The following is a 22,489-nucleotide window of genomic DNA, read 5'->3' as shown; positions in this document are numbered from 1 at the left end:
GACTGTTATATGTTATTGCTAATTAATGAAAATTGTAAATATACTTTCCTGTAAATATACTGAAAACTGTAGTATACTTTTCTTACAACTCCATTTCAATTAAAAAGCACCCCTCATGTGAATAAATTGTTTCATTGAGAAATTTTATCTTCAGAAAGTTTTATAAGTTCCTTCCTCATCTGTGAAGGATCTGGCATTATCAATTTTCTACTCTAGAGTTTTTCTCCTCTTTACTCAATTTCTGCTGGACATGGCATATTGAGAGAAGATGGAAGTCAGGCATGCTAAAATGTTTCCCCTGTGCAACTTTATATTATTCCTATTGAACCCAAACACCTAAAGTGTACCTGGTAATTATTCTTTTGCCTAGGAAAAGAGAATACATGAACTAATAGTTCATGCATGGAACATCAAATGTTTCCTATCTTAAGAGCACCTTGAACAAATGGAACTCTAGACAGAAAAGTTTTGGTTGCAGGAAGTGAGATCAGAAAAAGGTGAAAAGTTCAAAAAGCCCCCTGAATCCACTGTGACCTATGAGAGGGCCGCAAGAGACCTTAAGAAGATGGTAACACCAAACAGAGAAGGAAAATCAAATTCTAAGTGGTGGGCAAGACGTCAAAGAAAAAGATATTTCTTTCTTTAATGTTTTGTCCAGGGTGAACCCCATCTCTTGGAACTGGATAAAAGTCTTGAGAGTACAGGTGAAAGACATACCTATGTGGCAGTGTTATTTTAGAGGGAAGAGTGAGAGAATCAAGAGGTTGGAAAGTTAGGCTTAATATTCATCTAAAATGAGATGAAATGAAAAAATTTATGAAAAGATAAACTTTAGAAAAATTAGAAAGCAGATGTGAAAAGAAGGCGTGTATAGGGCCTCCCCTGGTGGCGCGGCGGTTGGGCGCTGGGCTGCGAAGCTGCCCGCGGCCTCTGCAGCGCCGGTTCGATCCCTGGCTGCTCCCCGGCCACCGGCGAGGGTCCCACATGGCGCGCAGACCTCTCCTGCCGTCCGCTGCTCCCCTCAGCAGTGTACTTCGGTCCTTCTGCCTGCTCTGCTCCCCGCTCTGGCTCTGGTGAATTCTCTCACCCTCCCGCGCTTCTGACTGTACCCAGTGCTTGTATAAACAAATAAATAAATCTTAAAAAAAAAAAAAAAAGAAGGCGTGTATAAATTTGAGGGAAGAATATAATCTTTCTGAAGGAAATGGACTTCATCCACCCTCAAACCATCATTTAAAATGCAAGTATTATTTCTTTGTAATCTTTTTGAAGATGTCATTTAAAATACATTTTATACCCATCACCACCATGACATCCTTCTCTCAATTTTTTTCAAGAGATTCTATTATAGAGCGAGGTGGTAGGGGAGTTAGTCTAAAGAGGAAGAAGTTAGTGGAGAAACAAATGATATATAAGGGAAAAACAAAGATACAGTACAAATATTAGGGTGGAAATTACTAAGGAAATATATTATTAAAAAAATACTAGGCTAGAAAGTGGAAAAATTACAAAAGGTGATATAGAATGATAATGGGATAAGCTAAATGTTGAATTTGGCTACAGAAAAGGGAAGGCAGTATCTTTAATTTGTTGAGGTCGCATCCCTCAAAATTGTTCTTGGTGGTCTCACTCATATCAGGAATCTAGAAAACTTAAATAAGGGATCAGGAAAAAGAATAACTATAAGAAAGTAAAAATCAAAATCAACAAACAACTATGAACCAGAGACACTCTATGGGGGGGTGGGGGGCGGGGAGGGGAGGGATTGGGGTCAAAATAAGGGGGTCGCAATTGTATGGGGAATATAAAAATAAAAAAAAATTATATTAAAATAAATAAATAAATAAATAAATATATTATGCAACTCATAAAAAATTGTTCTTGGAGTAAATCTCTCTCTTTGGTAATTCAGATATTAGAGTTCTGAAATATTTGGGGTTATATAGCTGCCTTAATATTACAAATTCAAGAGAATTCAAGGTAGTTTTCCAAGGTCACGCAGTGAAATTAAGGACTTAAAGTCAGATTTTCCAGGCATGAATCTTTTCTTTCATTACCTCCTACTGCTTTTCTATATTGCTCCTTAGCTGAGTTTCCCTTTGCAACAGTCTCTGGTCTCTGTTCAGAGTTCATCCCACCAACGAAGAGATCATATTTACTAAGGAAGCCTTAGATACTGCCTTTTTTTTGAATAGTAGTAGTACTATCAATTCTCAACTATATTGCAAAAAAATGAATACTAAAGGAGTGTGAACAATACTTTAAGCACCAACAGAAATGTTAGGTAATAGGGAAAATCAATTAGATGCAGTTGGTGCCCTGCTGGGCTTGTGATTTAACTCTAAAAATAATGAGAAAATGGAGATACATTCCACCAAAGATGGTTTGCAACAAGGAGACTGACTTAATGAGATGCTTGTTAATGACAGGAAATAGAGTCCTGGGATAGCAGAGACTGCAGGCTGAAAGACTAGATTGTTCATGATAAGAGTTTATCTGTCATGAGGAAGATGGATTCTAAATAGGATTATCAAGGAGTGACTTCAAATCTATAGAAGTGGAATCTAACTCTACACTTAGAGCTTGAAGAGGGAAAATTAACTCCAGTTGTTTATTTTCTGTTGTAACTGTCTGGCTAGTGGTTCACACTTTAGCTCAGTTGATAAATAGAACTAGTTTCCTCTATCGCAGACATTCCCACAATTTGATAAACTTCTAGCATTTGGATCAAGTTTGACACATTTTCCCCATTCCTCATCTTGTTCATTTAATTTTTCATAGTAGCTTAGAGAAAGAGAAAGACTTAATTTTTCAAGCTGGCTGGTCTATGCAATAGGCAAAATTTTATATTAAAACAATTTAGGATTAAACTCCAATCCCAAATTTTATTCTAACTAGATGAAAAAATGAACCAGGTTCTTCACATTTCACTCACCTACATGGTCAGATTTCTAGGCCCTTTGGCCTTCTTTGGATCTGCACCATTTACTCCCTTAATCTCTTTTAATTGCTCAAAAAAAATTAAATTTGCCTGTTGAGTATGGTGACTGGCACATAAAACAGACACGCACATGTTGTTAATCAATAAGAAGTAATGAGATGAAGACTTTTTAGAAATGGAAGTGATAGAGAAATAAATTGGCATAAAACTCAAGAAAAAGTACTGTTTCCAGATATATCATAAACATATAACCAATATCCAAAATGTGTCATAGTCTAGAAATACAGATTTCATAAAATTTCCTTGATCCCATCAAGAAGGTACAATGGAATACTATTCAGCAATCAAATAAGATAAACTCATGCCATTTGCAGCAACATGGATGGAGCTGAAAGAAATGATGCTCAGTGAAATAAGTAAGAAGGAAAAAGAAAAATATTGGATGGTTTCACTTATAGGAGGAATGTAGGGGAACCAAATAAGAGACCAGGGGAAAATTATGATAAATTAAAAAACAAAATTAACAGGCAACTATTAATCAGAGATACTCTGCAGGGGAGAGGGAAGGAGAGAGACTAAAACAGGGGAGGGAATGTGTGGAACTATGGTGCACAGGTGTATAAGTGGTAGAAATTTTGTGGAGACTACACCTGTAGGGAGAAAGCATACATTGTACAAAAAGGAAGAATTATGTAAAATATATATAAAATTAAATTAAATTTTAAAAAATTTCCTTGATTCCAGTTTTGAGATCAATCATTTTTTATGGATGGCAGTTAAATAGCAGAAAGCCCAATTAACTGAGAAATCTGGGCCACTTTTGTTTCCTTGCTTTGGGATTGGAACTAAGGTTTATTCCAGACCTAAAATATCAAGCTCCAACTTCAAGTGTGATCCTATGAATCCTCTTGTTACTATTATGCAACAGTCATGCTTACTTACAGGATAATGTAAAAAGAGAAGTATAGAAGAGGAAGGATAAGACAGTATTTTTTTATGGAAGATTGGGCAATTGTTATTTTCAAGTTTGTAATAAAAAGCTGTAATTCTAGGTTATAGTAAGACATTTAAATGACTTGCATTGCTCTTATAGGCTGAACTAATTAAAATATAATAATGTCATCAAAGAGAGCTAGTAATCTAGTCTCTAGTGGTTTGGCTACATAGCTAAATGGTTAACTGTGCAGGTGCTGAGGCCAGGCTCCCTGGGTTTAAGTACTAGCTCTGCTATTTAGTGGCTTATACAATGAATGCTTATTTAGTCTCTTTAAGATTCTAATTTCCCATCTGCAAGAGGAAATGAGGTGATTATATTAAATGAGAATGCATGTTAAGTGCTTAACATAGTATCTTGCACATTTTAAGCAGGCAATAAATATCAGCTACTATCACTTAGAGAATTATATTGAATTTTGATATTACTTACAAGAGGACCACTTAGTAAGAAGACCATAGAAAGAACAAAAATTTATCCTGGAGAAGATATTTTGAAATCATTTTTAATAGGAAATTGTTGAAGGAACTGACACTGGAAACCTGAGAGGGGACTTTGTCTCTCTTCAAATTCTCATAGAATTCTCATGCAGAACAGGAGACCACGCCAAAAAAAAATGAGTGTTAGTGACAGGAAGGAAGATTTCACCTTCATATGAGCAAAAATATCAGACAATATGAGTTGTCCAATATTGGAGAGTCTATGGGATAGTGAACTTATAATCTCTGGAATCAATTGGGTAGAGACTGGACAAGCGTATGGCAGAGATAGCTTCCCTAATTCTCGATGTGCCAGTCATTCTGAGTTTATTTCTTTTCCTGCAATATTCCACCCTCTTTTCCATCTGTGGGCCTTCACCCATATGTTCTGATTTAAAAACTCCTGTACTCCCACTCTTACTCTCCAGCCAACACACATATCCTTTCTTCTGCCTGAGACTTTTTCATCTTTCAGTTTTTAGATTCAGCTTCCCATGATTTGTCTGCTTTTCATGTTCTTTTCTTCCAGGATTTGGTTGCAATTTTTTTAAATGCTTCCTTTCCTCAAAAGACTAAAGACTTTACAGAAGGAGAAAGATAAATATAGGATGGTCTCACTTATATGTGGAATATAGAGAAACCAAACAAAAGGTTAAGAAAAAGTCAAAACTAGCAAGCTCACCATAGATCTAAGGATACAGCAAAGGGAGAGGAGAGAGGGAGGTCAAAACAGGGAGGGAAGAACACAAGGGAATATGGTGGTGGTTCACAGGTGATATGGTGGCTGAGAACTATGGAGACTATACCAATGTAAAAAAAAAATTAAAAAAGAAAACAACTGAAGACTTTTGATTTCCTCATCATCAAGGTTTGGAACCCATAGTTACTCCTTAAATTTTTATTGTTTCAATGAATGAGACACCTTATATTTGATTACCATAGTCTATGTTGATCTTTAAGTTTCTTTAAGACTCTCAAGACTGATTTCACAAAGGAAAATGGAGAATATTCATACTAACCATCTTACTTTTGTTTATTTTCAGAGTTAGGCAAAGGAATCCCAAATTTGCCATTTGGAAATTATACTGATATTCAGTAACATACATTTCTTTTTATTTTTTTTAAGGATTTATTTATTTATTTATACAAGCACTGGGTACAGTCAGAAGCGCCGGAGGGTGAGAGTTCACCCGAGCCAGAGCAGGGAACAGAACAAGCAGACTGACTGACAAAATACACTGCTGCGGGTGTGGCAGGAGAGGTCTGTCGCGCCATGTGGGACCCTCGCTGGTGGCCGGGCATAGAACCAGCATTGCAGAGGCTATATGGGCAGCTTTGCAGCCCAGTGCTCAACCACTGTGCCACCAGGGGAGGCCCCATTTCTAACAAAACTGACTTCAAGTTACTCTGGTGCAAGAAACGCAAACTCAAATGTCTGCAAGGACAAAGGCAATGTGATCATATGAAGTGGGTCGAGCATAAGACAATAGGGCGTCACATGTATGATGACCAGAACATGCATCCCCTATTTAAAGGCATTTATGTAGTAGCAGTTTCCCACAATTTTAAAATATGTAGTAACATGTATTAACCTTATTTTTCCTATAGACTTTTTATCAAAATGATAAAAAAATAATAAAAATGGACGCAAGTGGAATCAGATGGACTGCCAGGAATTAGGGAAAAAAAGGTTCTAACAAACTAATGAAGTGGGAATTACCTTAATTATGTGATTTTTCCACTATTTTTTTGAAAGCTAGAGTTGAGAGATTTTCAAAGATTTGAAACCATAATTCTTAGCAAGTATGGTAACCAATGTTACTAGGTTAAATTAATTGGTTTAATTAACTGGTATTACAGATGAAAGTTTTGGATTGAATTTGCATTTGATTCATTCAAGGAATTTCTCAAGTTTTAAACTTGAAATTTTGAGTGAGTGATTTTAGACTTGAAGGTCATTGAGATGTGTGAGGTCTTCATCATTAATTTTTCAAACTTCGTCACCTACATGCAGCAAGATAGAGTTCCTAGATATGAACCTGTTTATTTTTCTCTCTTTTCTTGACCTGTTGTCTCTTCTCTTTTTGCTGTCTTTTAAAGTTGGCTTTGGATTTTTAACAAGAAATGCAGAGATCTTTTAAATTATTTCTCAGCATTTTATTTTGAAGCAATTTAAAACAAAGAAAAGTTGAGAAATACAAATGACTTTTTTTCCTAGCAGCATTTGAGAGTGATGCCCCCATTCCTCCCTCCCTCCCCCATAGTCTAGTGTGCATTTTACAAGCAAGGACATTCTCCTCCATAACCCAATACCTCCAACAAATGCTCAGATCCCATGCAAGCTTCACCAGTGCCCCCAACCATGTCCTTAATAGAAGCACATTCTGCATCTTGTTTCATATCTTTAGTCTCCTTTGGTTTCTAAGTTTCTTTTTTTTTTTAGATATTTATTTATTTATGCATACAAGAGCTGGGGTACAGGTACAGGCCAGAGATGGGCTGTTGGGGGTGAGTGGATTCACCAGAGACAGAGTGGGGAACAGAACAGGCAGATTGACTGAAGTACACTGCTGAGGGGAGCAGCAGGTGAGTCAGGAGAGGTCTGCTGCACCATGTGGGTTGCTCCCTGGCTGGGTGGGGATCGAACTCATGCTGCAGAGGCTGCGGATTGCTTCATAGTGTGGTACTTAATCAGTTGCACCAGCAGGGAGGCTCTGGTTTGTAAGTTTCTTAGTCTTTTCTTGACCTTCATGACTCTGACACATTTTGAACATTTGAAGACTGTTTTGAAACCAAGGTATCGTTCCCTTACATTTATACTCAGGTTATTCATCTTTGACAGGAGTGTCACAGAAGGAAGGCCCAATTCTTCCCAATGCATCCTATTAGGTGGTGCATAAGGTGAATTTGTCCCATATTATGGGAAATATTTTGAAACTGTACATATTACCATTCTTCATTCATCTTTCAGTTTGTCTATTTTTATGTTTCATTTATAGCTAGACTCATAGATTTTGTTTATTCAGTTAAATATAATTGTTTATTATTATAATGCATTGTAATCTTTAAATTTGATTAGTGGGTTGGTTTACAAATTTGTTCATAGGCTGGCATCTGTGTCTGTTGACCTGTCCCCATCATTCTCTGACAGTGTTGTGACTATTATATCTATCACCCTTCTATCTATTGATTTACCTACCTACTTCTTTTGTTACAGGGCAGGGTAAGGGGCACCCCAGAACCCCAAACCTTCCTCCTCTAAATAGGTCCTGCCACCCGCCACATTGAGACAAGACATACTCTAGCGTGTAAGACCTTAATGGAAAGAAACTTTAATACAATTAGTGTGCAGCAAAGACAAGACAAGGAAAGTAGCTTCCAAATCATGCACCCAAAGTTACCTATCTCCTCCTCAGTCCAACAGGGTTGGCCAAAAGCAGGGCCACTAAGACCCAAAAACCTGTCACAAGTCTAAGTCACCTGGTGGGGACCCATATGAAAGGGGCAGAAGGGGCCCAGCTTGTCTGGAAGGAAAAGAGCAAAATCAAGATAAAAGCTGCCATTGTTAACCTCCCCACGGGTCTCTCACCCACACCTGTTTCCACCGGTCCAGGACCAAAAGGCAAGTGCAGCTTTTTCGCATGTCTCTGCTCCATGTGCCTCCTCCAGGTCTCCTTCTTGTTCTCTGTCCTTCTTCCTTCTTTCCTGTCTCCTCTCTGCTTCTCTCTTTGCTTCTCAACTCCACCCTTTCTTGGGTGGGACAGGAAACCTGGAACCTCCCCTATTCCTGGGGACCACCCTGTCTATCTCTGTCCTCTACATATATTTTACATATATACTCTAACTGTCTAGTATTGGAAACAGTGACACCTCAGTAGCAGTGAGCTACTAGCATTCAAATGCCCACTAATAGAAGCTAGTGTTTCTTGTTAAAAATGGTTATGTTCATAGACATATTATATCTACTCTGTCTATGCACACATTTATATTTCATGTCTCTATATATTTTAGAAATCAAAAGTTTATATCTGTATCTTTAATTCTAACCCAGCACAACAGAGTTCATTCTAGTCTCCTTTGTTTCTATGTTCTTGATTTCCCTGATGGGTAGTAAGAAACAGGTTCCTCTAAGGGGGCTATTTTTATTGCTTTGATCAACCTCCTTGTACAAAGTCAATCACCTGCTCCTTGCCCTGCAGATACCCTCTTAACCCCATTTAGGCTCTGTTGCCCCCTGTCTTGCTACTGCCCTACGGGTGTCCTCTTTATCATGCTAGGGAACCACCTCCCTCACTGTGTCACTGTGGTGCCCCTAGTCCCAATGGACTCACCACTGAAGGACTTTTGGGAGCAAATTTTAGGAAAGGAAAAGGAAGAGTAAGGGAATAAGACATCTCAGTAGAAATAAACCCTGGAGAAATAAATGGCAACAAATGCTAGGGCCCACGAAGGAATTGTAAACTACTCAGTATGCATAGGTTCTTAGATATATAAAGGGAGGATGGGATGAAAATGAGATATAGAGGCAAGTGTGAGATGATTACTATATTAGCAAAAACATGAAACTTTTAAAAAAAACTGCTTTTCCCACAGTCTTCATGTAGCTCCAATGTCTCTATGTGTAAAATCAATATATTTGTCCTTTTTCCATATAAACAAAAAAGTCATAGCTTTAGTTTAGTGTTTGGTTTAGTATTTGGATTCTTGACACTGCTTTTGCTTCTAGGTTGTTTATGATAATATTTAGAATGGTGTTGAGAGCAATCCTGCTGCTATGAAAATTTAAATTTTGTTTGTTTCTTGCTTTTGTGATTAACTTGTCAACCTTAACATACCTGAGATCACAGAGTGGAGGACTTTGTATTTATTATCCTTCTAAACTGCAGTATGCAGAAATAGTCTCCAAACCTCTCTGACCTAAAAGCCCAGGAGAAATCTTGTGATAATAGATTGCTTATGGGCTTGCTGTGATTTTTGCCTTTAACAGAGTCTAAATTGCCTTAACCTACTCAGATATAGACTACATTTTTGTCTGGATTTAAATCATGACTAACATTAATTTCAAAATCTACCAAACATCCTCATGAAACCATCAAATTAGATCAACCAAGAGATGACTTAATGATAGCCCATGACATATGTTCTTTATTTGAAGGTGAATATGTATTTGTATCGGTACAATAGATCTTCGTTGCTCGATGAATTCTCCTGAGGTCACTATAGAAAATGAATAAATATTCCTAAAGGTAGCTACAGGCACTAAACCTCAGATGATTATTTTTTTAAGAGTAACTATGGCCTCAAATGTAAAACCAATAAATCCACAAATATTAAAATGTTTTAAGCCTTAAGTCTTTAGAGTCTACATTTCAAGTGAGTCACAGAGAATAAAAATGGCACTGTGTCTCTGGGATCTCTGACGAACAAACTAATTTCAAATATATCAGAGACTAGCTTAGAATAATACTTCTCATAATTCCATAGCACTTGTATTTTTCTAATATGCTCTGTGGAATGATTTCTTATTTTTTCCTCAAGGCAATAAGATAATATTTTTAAAAGTCCTACCCTAAGTAGCTTAATATTCAGATCCTTGTCCCTTGCTCTGCTTTCCAGCTGAGTATGTGACTTTGGACAAGTCATACTAACTTGCAGCCCAGAAAAATTTAAAAAGGAGAGAAAGAAAGTATCACATCAAAGCTTCTTAGTATCCTTGGTGCTATAGACTTCATTGGTAGCATGGTAAAGTCTATGTCCTTTCTAAGAATAATGTTTTTTAATCAATAATATTTCAATTAAGTAGTAATTGAAATTCAATTAAGTAGCAGAAAGAAAATGTATGATATGGTAATAATGTGTTTCTTTATTGTAGCATGAAATAAATATGGTAAATCTATAACTAATCTTAATGTCATGAAGAGTGTAAACAGTACTTTGACATATCTGCCATAGTAATGTGATTTGAGAATATCTGTGGTTTCCATTGGTGACAAAATCACAGATACTTCTATTAACACTACAATTCCTTTTCTACATTCCTCATTAATGAAAATTTCAAGTTTCAATCTGTGGACCAACATCACCCACCTGGGAGATTGTTAGAAATGCAGAATCTCAGGCCCCACCTCAGATCCCCTGGATCTGAATCTTCAAGTTTGCAAAATCCCCAGGGGACTTGCACACACATTCCTGTCTAGCGCTCCTGTAGACCAGGCTGTTTGGGCTGTCTGAATGTCGTTTAACTGTAACCAAGCTGTGTACTTTAGGATGCCTTAGGTGTACTGTCAGCTGCTACTTTTTACAACTTTTCCTTGAACCCGAAGTCTAAGAAGTTGGGGGCAATACAGTCAGCTTGGAGAGTGGTGTGCTCTTAGACGTAAAATGGAGATTTTCATGGAAAATTTAGGTTAGGGTTACTTAAGGATCAATAACTGACTGGGTCTAGATTGTTTCAGAGAATCAAAGGGCTCTAGGGAGTCATCTGAGATTTGGCAGAAGCAAATTGTCTCTGAAAAGTGGGAGAGGAATGCTAAGAAGTCTGACTGCATAGCCAGATACAGACACAGCTCCAAGTTTCATTATGTTAAGTAGGCAGGGTTTGTTCTGTGTGGTTTGGCTTGAGCACTGTTTGCATATCACAGTTAATGTTCTTGGAATAAGCATGTTTCTCTGCCCTGGAACCAATTTTATAGGTATGTAAAATATTAAACAGTATCTTATGAACTGAATCATGTCTATGTGGGAAAAAGCCACTCTTGAAGTTCTTATAGAGGAATTCTCTAATAGAAATGTCAATTCAGCATACATTTTTTGAGTATCTATTTTGTACCTGTGGAAATTCAGGGATGAAAAAATGCTGTTCCTGCCATTAAAGAATTGTCTGTTTATTTCCTAAACCACACACCCGCCCCCCAAAATTGACAAAGAGTATGTTAACTTTTATGATAGAAGTAGAGAAAAGATACTATTTATAATAGGATGGGAGAGGGCTCCATAGAACTTTATTATTCTTTATTCATTTGCTCATTCATTCATCCATTGATTGGTTCAACAGTTTTGAGTGAGCCATTATCATGTGACACAATAGTCTTTATGGCTGAGTATAGAAGGTTCACATTGGAATTGGTAAGTGGTCTAGGTAGAAATGATGATGATTTTCTATGCTGTGTTTAGAATGTTGAACCTTACCCCACAAGCAACTGGGAAACTCTAAAAGATTTTTATGTAAGGAAGTTACTGATCAGACTTAAGTTTTAAGATTGTCACAGTCATTGGGACAGTCATCAGAGATATGGAAAGGGGGCTTCAGAAGATCATTTCAAGTTGTAAGCCTGAAAAAAATCATTCTTATGTTCATTTTGAGGTATTTTGTACTTTTAAGTATCTCATTCTTATTAAAAATATTTACAGGTAAGTATCTGACTTATGTTGGCATTTTATGATGTGATGTACTTCTTGTCAGTTTAGTTTGGCACAGAATGTTAATTAACATTTCTTTCCTCTCATTATTTTACAGCTTTGGACACTTGTCCTAATCTTATGGCCAGTCATTATTTTCATAATTTTGGCTATTACCCGGACCAAATTTCCTCCAAGAGCAAAACCAACTTGTAAGTAAATGAGATCTGCTGATTTCCTTAACCTCTGAATTCTAGTTAAAAATATTTTGGTACCTCTTTAATGTTTCCTTCTAAAATCTTATTTCTTGAATGGTGCTTCTACTTGTCAGTAGTTATAGAACTCCTTAGTATGCTTTCTTCCCGGTTTTGAGCTAGTTAGAAAGTTAGCCTGTAATATTTACCTAGAAAATATAAAACATGTAGGCATCAGAATTCATTTTAATCTTGATCTGTACAATTTTGTCTCATTTATTATTTATCCCAAAATATCACCATGGTGTGTGCAATACAAACTAGCAGGAACCTCAGACTGGATCATTATTTACTTTTGTACTGTAGCAGGAGCCATAGGCTGATACTCCATCAACTGAATGGATGAAATCCAGAGCACTATAAAAATCCCTATACTCTTCAGGGCTGATGTTTGAGGGATACAAAAGTGTCAATGCATTTTTTAAGGAAGATTTCTTATTTTCCAATTAGTCCTGTCTCAGTAATACTCAATTTTGTTGTCAAGTTATGAAGTGGGAACAACACTCAACATCAAGTCATTATTTTCTTTTAATGGGAAAGCAGAAAAGACTCAGAAAAGTCATCAGAACTGAGATGGGTGAGATTCCCCAACCAGTGATTGTACCAGTGCTGTTTTTGCTTTTATGTTTAAACTTTGTAGCTATTTTGCTTAGCAGGGGAGTGAAAATAGAGTGAGAGGTTTCATGTTGCACCAAGCAGCCACCTCCTGAAAAGCTTCTTGTAAACCAAATTTCTGTAAACCAGATTATATTTCAGATAAATTATGGCAATTTGCTATATAAAAGAATGCTATGTTGAATTATTTGTGAGGGGAATAACAGACAAGTGATTTTTAAAAATACACAGTGTTTCTCAATTACCTAATCCTAGGAAGTAAGATGAGAGTCCTGGCACACACAATCAGATCATTCAAAGGAGAATATTCATTCAGTTAGTGCATGGTATTGAAACCCATGGTGCTAGAGTAAATAATTCCTTACATTTGAACAGCAACTTATCGTTTCTAAAGGACTATTGTGTAAGAATTGTTAATGAGATTTTATTAGATTGGTTATATAAATAGCATATTTTGTTCTCTTCATATGGTATATGCATTGGTTCTTTACAGTAGATTAATTCCTATGCAACTGTAGGAATTTGTGTATTTTTGCATATCTGAAGTGGCATGGACTTCAGAAATAATGCATTCAGCACATAAGGGTAAATATTCTTTGAACTGTTCTGCTTAAGATGCAAATTATCAATTTGCCAATGATAGTGATTGAGTTTATTAGCTCCTTCCAACAATTTAATTCCACCATTTTTTGTATATATGGATTTTTCAGTAATTTAAAGTTCCTCTTATAAAACTTCCAAGAGAGAAAGGCAAGGTGTGTGAGTGACGCCTAATGGGTCTTAGAGATTCATGGAGAAAATCACAGAAAGCTCGTCTACTTTACTAATTTACAAAGAAAAAAGGAAAAAAATTAACAAGTGTTTCATAGATCTGATCTAAAAGGCTAAGTAAAAACACAATATCCAAGTTGATAAATAACTATATTTTACTATGGACTTACTAACATTAATAGTAATTAACTATGAGGTGATTATATTTACAGGTATAAGAGAATAAAATTACAGGATAATTCAAACACTGAAAGTATTCGTTGCTAGTCTCTTAGCCCTTTTAAGACCCAGTCTAAGTGCTTATTCGTTTGTTACTAGAACTGAACGGGACTCTTTTGCTTTACACATGAGGACACTGGTACACATAGAGATTGTAATTTGCCAAAATTCAATCATGTGGGATAGAAGAGAAAGGTATTAGAAACTACCTTTACTTACTCACTGTCACTAAGATTTTCATTGCATCTTACCCTCTTAAAAAAGAATCATTCAACTCATCCTATGATCGAAAGAGTACAAAATCTAATTTTTACCACTAGAGATGTTATTCTGTAATGTAAAAAAATCTAAAACTATAATAGATATAATTCCTTTGTTCTCTCTCTTGTGTTAGGGAATAATTTCAAAATGACAACTTGAATTTAGGTATTTTCATTCTGTTTTTCTTTTATTAGTGTTTTTCTTTGTTACTCACATCTATTGTATTGGGAGATTAAAATGAGCTAATAATAATAATATTATTTCTTGGTCTCATGCAATGTGCCAGGCATTTAGGGAGATAATGGTAGTGTTATCCATTTCACAACAGAGAAAATCAACGCACAAAGAGATTAAGTAACATTGACCAAGGCAGCACAATCAGTAAGAGGTGGTATCCAGATTGGAACCCAGACCATCCAGCTCAGAATCTGATTTTAGCTCATGAATTCACATATCTAACATCTAGTAGTTAGTCCTGATTTCTAATCTTTCATTATTTAGGTTTCACAAAAGTAGTCTAAAGATTAGAAATTAGGACTGTATATATAGAGTATATAACTTTCCCATGAAATCTAGAAATATGAGGAAGAGGTGAATTCTGGTGTGCAGAGTTATTCTAACTATTAGTCCTGAGCGAAGGATGCCGTTTCTGTCCAACTAACTCTGCGTGAGTCATAGTAGTTGTATCACGAGCACCAGGTCCTGCTTCACAGAGTGACAACCCCATCTGGGTTCCGTGACTTCTTCAGTGCAAGTTGGGCAATAGAGAAATGAAGATGAAACTACAGGCTACACCCCAGCTGAAACTCAGCTCTGGTGAGAATGGGAGTCGTAATCCTGTGGGCACATTCTGCTCCCAGAATAGCTGGGCAGGTTTGCATGACTGATAAATCTTTCAAGACAAATATAATTAGCGACTCCAAGAACTCCTGCCAGTGTCTTTTTAACTGCTGTGTCTCTGGAGAAGTCTAGAATTTGGGGGAGGAGAAAACCTTCACCCCACCATGGTGAGCGCCCAGCCTAGTGATGTGCTTCCTCTTGGCATCATCTGCCTTCATTTACTCCCTTTTGTGTTGCCACAAGCAGCTTAGGTAACTAGCCTCCACAAATAATAAGTCTCAGGTAAAGAAAGCTTCCGAAGCTTGGCAGGCAGGCTCAGCTTCTCATTCACATAGGAAAGAAATGGGCTGAGGTTCTACATTTGAAATAGTTCCAACCTCTTGTAATCTCTACATGCAGAGACTTGTCAGGAGGCAAACTTTAAAGCTAAAATACCAGGCTTCGGAGCAAAGGAAAACAAAACAAAACAAAACTCCCCTAAATACATTAGACTAAGCCAAGCTAGAATGCTCAGTGCGTTCTTTTTGCCTCCTCTTTAGACATAAAAAGTGCATGAAAATGCAGGCAAGCAATTCCTAATTACTGTGGATGGGACCACTCTTCAAGCATAGTGAAACTGCCATAAAGAGATAAGTAGGCTCCAAAAATGCTGTCTTGCCAAACAAGGAGTCACATTTTTATGACGTTAATGAAAAACAATGTTTTTCAAGTGGTAGAAAGTATCACTAAAAGCACAATGGAAGCTATACAGTAGACTACATACTGAATTAAACCCTAGCTAACTAGAGGCTGTCACTGTCTGACACCACTGCCCCTTTAGCAGGTAGGAAGTTCCGCCCATCCCGTATCTGAAAGCAGGAGCTGGTGGAAGACAGGAACGACCGGCTAATGGAATTACATCCAGATTTGTGTTATCACAGGGTTATTCCAGGCTAGTCCACCTGGAATACCACACATCCGGAAGTGATGCAGTCCACATTCCTGGCATGTCTTTTGACATCCAGAAGCATACCTTTTGTCTTTGGGGATGCAATAAAAATAAGAAGAGAGATGAACATTTATTGAAAACTTACCATGTGTCAGACACTAAGCTAAGTACTTTTCATTTATTTCCTTAGTAAATACATCATTGCCTTGACCTATGTGATAGATTTAATCCAGCTGTAAAGGTGTTAAAAATAGGCCAAATTTTAAGTAATTCACCAACATCCACTTGGTCCCTGTGTGCCTAAGCCTGGATTTTAACCATAGCCTTTACCTGCAGATACAGTGATTTTATCTGGATCCTAAGTGCCAACAATGGCACAGATGTAACTCACTTGAGTCTGCATTTCCCTTTTCTTCCTCATACCATGTATGAGCGCTGTCATAGATCAAATGCACTTGTAGAAGTGAACCAATTATTTTTTGTACTCATCAGCACCTGTAGGAAAAAATGTGAGGACTGAAATTGAGTAATTGGCGGTTTGTGGGATCCCTGCATGTCCTTTGACCTATGGTACCTTATTTGTTAAGAGAAACCTACTGTGTAGTTTTCTGTTGAAAGAGCCTATGAGGCATCTCATGGTAAAGATTGTAAAAGTCAACAGGGTGAGGTTCTTCCTGACCCTATTCTTGTAGTGTGTTTTCGTGGAAGTGAAGGCAGCTACATGAGAACGGAATTCCCTCCTCTTCCAGCCCACCCATGATTTAATAGTAATCATTGAGGCATCATAAATAATTCCCTTTTCTAGCTTGATTGACTCAAGATTGACATGTAGGTATTGTTCTGTGAAGCTCAGAATCCATCATCGTTCATCTTCTTCTAGGATTGCCCCATCCATCCAGAGTCTCCATTCTCATGAGTAGGCACTCTCAGGTTAGAAACATCTGAGTCATCTGGAACTCTCCTGTTTCCTTCACCTCCCAGCCTTCAAGTCAGAATCCATCTTGTGAAATGTGTCCTGGAGTTACGCCTTTCATCCCATCCTTTCTACCACCCCTTCATTTCAGATCTCCTTATTTCATCCCAGGAGGTCTTCAGTAGTGTTTCTTTTCTATTTCTGAAAACCCTACCTCTGACCCTTTTCAAATTTTCTTCTCAGGTAATCTTTGGGCTTATCAAGTTTCAACTCCTCTTTGCCTAACATTCAAGACCATTATAATCAGGATTCACCCAACTTTCTGTTCTACAGTTTGATGCTTGTGCCTGAAGAGGCTGGGTCCAGATATCTTTTTTAAAGATTTATTTATTTATTTATTTATACATACAAGAACGGGGGTACAGGCCAGATTCGCGGGAGGGTGAGAGGATTCACCAGACAGAGACAAGGCAGGGAGCAGAACAGCCAGATCTACTGAAATACACTGCTGAGGGGAGCAGCAGGAATGACAGGAGAGGTCTGCTGTGCCATGTGGGACCCTCGCCAGCTGGCAGGGATTGAACCCGCACTGCAGAGGTTGCAGACAACTTCACAGTGCAGTGCTCAGCCCTGGGTCCAGGTATCTTGTGAACATTTCATGTTCATTCCAATTGGATCCTTGTGTTCAAGCCTCCTTCCGTGTCTGTGAGAAGACAAGCTCATATCTAAAGCTCATCCTTTAGGTTTTCCCTAATTTCTCAAACTCCAGTTAGTCCTGATGTATGTGTCTTTTGGGGATGTAGTGGTTGGTAGTGGTCTTTGAGTGTTTAATGCTTTTATCTTGACCCACTCCTCAGACAGAAAGTACGTTAGTAGCAGAAATCAAATCATAACATCACATTCTTATCAGATACATGTTAGACTCATATCACATACTCCTATTTAAATAGTAGTACAATATGTTGGTTAGGATTTGATACAGTTTGTATTGTTGATATGGGTGATCAGATTACAGAATTATCCAAAAATTGATAGTAAATAAATTCACTATGAGTCTGAGATGGGTAAAGGACAAGAAGCTAGTTTGGTTTTAGTTTGATTTTTATATCTCACATCCATATAAATCAGACTATGCTATCCAAATGTCTATAATGCTAATGTTGGGAAAAGAAAATAAATATAAAGCTCTCTGCTACCCATCCCCCCACCCCCCAGCAAGATCCACCTGGGAATTTCCGTCATGCATAACTAAAAGCTCTTGTGAAAATGTACAGAAGTGTTCTGTGTGGGAGAGATGTACAGTCTGCTTCTTGCATAAGTCCAGAAAATGATGGAATAACTTTTGAAGTCAATCCAAAAACCCATCATTTATTTCTTCCATCCTCAAATCAGTAGTTAAGTCTTTGGGAAACAATTCTGACCCTTCAGATGGCAACGTGGAACTAAATCCTGTGAAATTTATCAAATCTGAGATTGGGATTAGATTGGGATTTAACTTCCTCTTGCCTTCTACATAGAGCTCTTGGGAGCAAACAGGAGGAAGGGGACCAAGAACATGGCCCTTTTACACTCATACCCATCTCCTGATTTGAGATTATGCCATTCTTTCTCACAGTGTAGATGGGCACACCCTAATGCCAGATAACATGGCAAAAGGATTTCTCAACTAATGTCCTTTTAGGTTTAGTATCCAGAGCTGCATCTGAGAACCAGAAGAACCTTAAGGTTCAACAAATCTTAATTTAATGAGCATAAAAGTAAAGAATAAACAATAGCTCTTGCTTGAACGGTGTTGGATTATGATTATTTTAGGTCCTTTCTGCATCATCCCTGTTTTTGATGATCTACTCTACAAGCTTCCCAGATGTGACTGGATCAGTGAAAGAGATTATGGGAGTCACATGTGTTCTTTCTTCCTTCCTTTCTAAAGAACAGTGACTCATGTTACTCTCCAATGGGAGACACTAATATCCAAGATAAGATGAATAATTGATCACAACATTCTCACAAGTTATAGGAATGTACTTGCTGAGATTGAATATCAGTTGATGCTTCCATTATGCTATTGAAATTAAGAACTAGATTTAACAAAGTAATTTCATCCACCTCCCCTTCAATTATCAGAGAGCACAGAGCCCTGACACAGGTGCACATATGAGGGTCTGAATCCATGGTTGGCTGACCATGTGTTTTCCCAGGTGACTACTTTATTAAATTTTCTTCTAAGCATCACCCAGGAAATTTGGCCTACCCAACCTTAGTCATTTTATACTACACTCACTATTCAAGTTTTCTCATTCTCTTTGATTAGGTCACCCTGTGTCCTTTGCTTTGATAAATGAATCGTGTATTTTTAGAATACAGTAGCCCTCACAAAAGAAATGCCATAACGTACTCTGGTCAGTTAGAATTTCATTGTGAAGTCGAATTAGAATGATATATAATAGTTTCACATCTTTTACAGCAGAATCTTTGTTTTGGTTATATATTTATACATTTATATTTATATATAAAAGTATTATCCTGAGACATAATGTAGGGACTCAGAGGATATACTGAAGACTCAGATTATTTGGGTTCAAACCCAAGCTTTGGATAAGTCTCTTGGATGCTCCAAGCCTTGCTTCCTACAGCTGTCTATTGAGGCTAATGATAGCACATACCTCATGGAAGTCTGTGGGATTTAATTATTTAATGCTTGTTAAACTCAGGCCAGAAGTTCCAGGCACATAGTATGAGTTACATTAGTTCTGGATATTATTTTTACAGTATTTATAATATAATATTAAAAATATATAAAGTTCCTAGAGTTCCCTAAATATCCAAATTATTTTTAAAATTCTATGATGAACAAAATGTAAAAGTTTTAAGTAAAGTCAGGATCAGAATTACTGATTATTAGTATTATTACTTTTTTTGCCTCGAGCTCCAGTGTGGCTCACCTGGCATTGTCTGGAGTATCAGGGAAGACTTTAAACTCCCATGTACCGTGTGTTCACAAGAGTCTTAAAGATTGAGTAGGATTTTGTCAGCTAGACAAGTGTCTTTGCAATCCTAACAGACAATAACCAATGTGCGTGGAGACATAGGACATGAAAGAATTAGTTGTTCCAGGGACTTGGAGTCTGCTTTGTCTGAAAAAGGAGGATGTTTGTTGTGAGTGATGGGAGATGAGCTCTTTGGCCCATATCAAAAATATTGGACTTTATTTTGAGGAGTCTGAGAAGCTATTGGAGCTTTTGTAAATTAATTTCTTTTAATATTTATCTTTTTGTAATCAGATAATGCACGCTCATTATTTAAAAATTAAATAATATAAGCCAAGTATGCATTTTAGAAAAAAATGGAAATCCTATATAATCTTGCTTTCTAGAGATAAGCATTGTAAACATATCTGTGTGCATCTTTTGGGACTTTTTTCTATGTATATACCATATACATGCACACATACAACACAAACTTCACGTGTGTACAGACAACCAAAATGCAACCATTATGATCAGATAATATTTTAGAAATATCCCTGATGCATGGGAGCATGAAGTATGGAAGACGACTTAGTCGGAGCTGGCATGGGGTTCTGGTGTTGAGAGTCCCTTTAGTTTTCCTCTTCATAATCTCTTGATGGCCCTAGAAATGCTATGGGACTAAGATGTCAGTAGATTTTTCTGTCACAGCTGGCTATTTTCCTAGAATTTTTCATTCCCTTGCCTTTCTTTCCAGATTTTTAAATCCAGATTTCTTTAAAGAATAGAGTATTGTTCTTTAGAATCACACATTACCAGTACTTTTCTTCTTGTCTTTTCTCTGTCTTTATGATTTACAAACAGATACCTTAATCAAAATCATCTAGGCGTGCCTGTTGAAAAATGCAGATTCCAGGGTTTTATCCTAGGCTTTTTGAACTAGTGTCTAGTGTCAGAGATGCTGGTGATGGAGGAGCGGGTGGTGAAAGAAATGGAGGAGATGAAACAGAGATGCGGTGCCGCTGTTGGTGAGTGAGATGGTGCTGAAGACCAAATAACTTAAAAACTCCACAGGTCATCTCATGCAACTAAAAGTTTGAGAGCTACCTCTTCATTTCAACGATCTTTTTTTCCTTTACAAGAGTTACTTTAAAAAAAAAATGTATTAGCTCACTACTTTAAAAAAAAGGATTACTTTATTTATTTATGCACAGAAGAAGTGGGGTGTAAGCCAGAGGTGTGGAGGGGTGAGAGGAGTCACAGAGACAGAGGGGGGAGCAGAACAGACTGATCTACCAAAATACACTACTGAGGGGAGCAGCAATGGGTGAGACAGGAGAGGTCTGCTGAGCCATGTGGATTAGCACCCTGGCCAGGGAACCATATCATGCTGCAGTGGCTGGCGATAGCTTGATAGTGCTGATATTTTAACCCCTGAGCTACCAGGTAGGCCCTAGCTCACTATGATTAAAGCAAACCAGGGAATGGATTTAATTCTTTGAATAATTGCAGCGAAGTGCTTGCTTTCTCCTGAATTATTTTGCAGCAGCATTGAAATGGTTGCCAGCGCCATTCACTTCTCTGCTTCATTTTCACACTGAATCTTTCATTATAATCTTCAGGATATAGGAAGTCTCATAGCGTTTTTCAGGGAAGGTGAGAAAAATGCTTCCTCCCAGAGTACTGTCATATTAGTGACCAAAGAAGTGTTCTAATTTCCTAAACTTTCATGCACAGGTGTTTCTCCAAGATGGTTTCATGGTTAAGTTACTTGCCCAGGGGAATCCAGTTCCACTTAAACAAGCACTTCACACTCTAACATTGTACTTCTAGTTTCATAAATGTTAGGAGAATGAGAAAATGTCAAAAATTGTTTCATTATTTTGAAATTGCTGCCCTATGTGGAAATAGTACAAAGATGCTTCTGGAGATTCTTACTCTACAAGGATGTCCATAGGGCTGTAAAGAATAGAATTGCTTTCTGCCCTCAAATTGCTTACAATCTAGTTGCATGCTCAAGATACACACACATAGAGTTGCATGCCAGAGTAGATTTTTTTTTTTAACGTTAAGTATTAAATACAGTAGAATCGTTAACTATAGCTTTTGGCCTAGTAATTTGCACATAATACTCAAATATTTATTGATGAATAGTGACATGTAGCAACAGTGAAACTACTTAGAAAGGTAAGTATTAAATAAGCAGCATTGGCAGGGAAGACTATTGAAAGTCTAAAAAGGAAGTGATTGCTATGAATCAGCGTAATGAAGAATTAACCCAGGATTTAAAGTAAGCTTGGAAAGAAAAATACCAAATCTGTTGACTATATAACAGAAAGAAATGTGTCCTTCAAGAGAGAGAAAGTCATGATCAAAATCTCAGAAGCAAGAATTCTCAGGGGCAACTAACTGGTAGAGGATAGATACACTGATCTGGGCAAAACAGAGTTTGTGCTGAGAGTAGATGAGATCAGGTGGGATGGAATTTGATCATGTTGGGTTTTCTTTTTCTTTTTTTATTCTTCTTGTTATGTTCACTTATTATCCTCTCATTTTTAAATTGAAGTAACATTGCATTATAACATATGCGATTCCACTGAGCTCCATTTAGAATCAATACGTGCACATACTATGTTAAATTCTCCCACGAAAAGTCCAGTTCTATCCTTTACCATCACGAAGGGTTTTCAATCCTAGACCCAGGAATTTGGATGTTCTCCTGTAGTAATGGAATCAATGGAAGTTTTTAAGGAGTTATTAAAGATTTCTTTTTCAGATGGGGTGAGTAACTGAAGGAAATTTGAAAGATTTTCTACCATGATTGTTTATCTTCATCCAAGTGTCTCCGTCACAGGCTACAGTAGCTACCTATAGCTCTATAACAAATTGCCTCACAAAATTAGTGGCAGC

General features: G+C 37.3%; 1 protein-coding gene across 2 annotated transcripts in view; it reads left to right on the top strand.

Moving 5' to 3' along the window:
* ABCA12 (ATP binding cassette subfamily A member 12) overlaps nucleotides 1–22,489 on the top strand; it is a gene marked incomplete at both ends in the record, with an annotated part of 165,905 nt that overhangs the window by 1,576 nt on the left and 141,840 nt on the right. For both annotated transcript variants that reach the window (XM_084238060.1, XM_084238059.1), the window contains one exon: nucleotides 11,931–12,024. In XM_084238060.1, coding sequence (XP_084094186.1) covers nucleotides 11,931–12,024 — 94 coding nt within the window. The remainder of the gene's footprint in view (nucleotides 1–11,930; nucleotides 12,025–22,489) is intronic.

The sequence above is a fragment of the Talpa europaea genome, assembly GCF_964194135.1.
Source record: "Talpa europaea genome assembly, chromosome: 1".
NCBI classification, from domain to species: domain Eukaryota; kingdom Metazoa; phylum Chordata; class Mammalia; order Eulipotyphla; family Talpidae; genus Talpa; species Talpa europaea.
The sequence above is the reverse complement of the archived record's forward strand: the minus strand, read 5'-3'. Positions and strand labels throughout refer to the sequence as shown.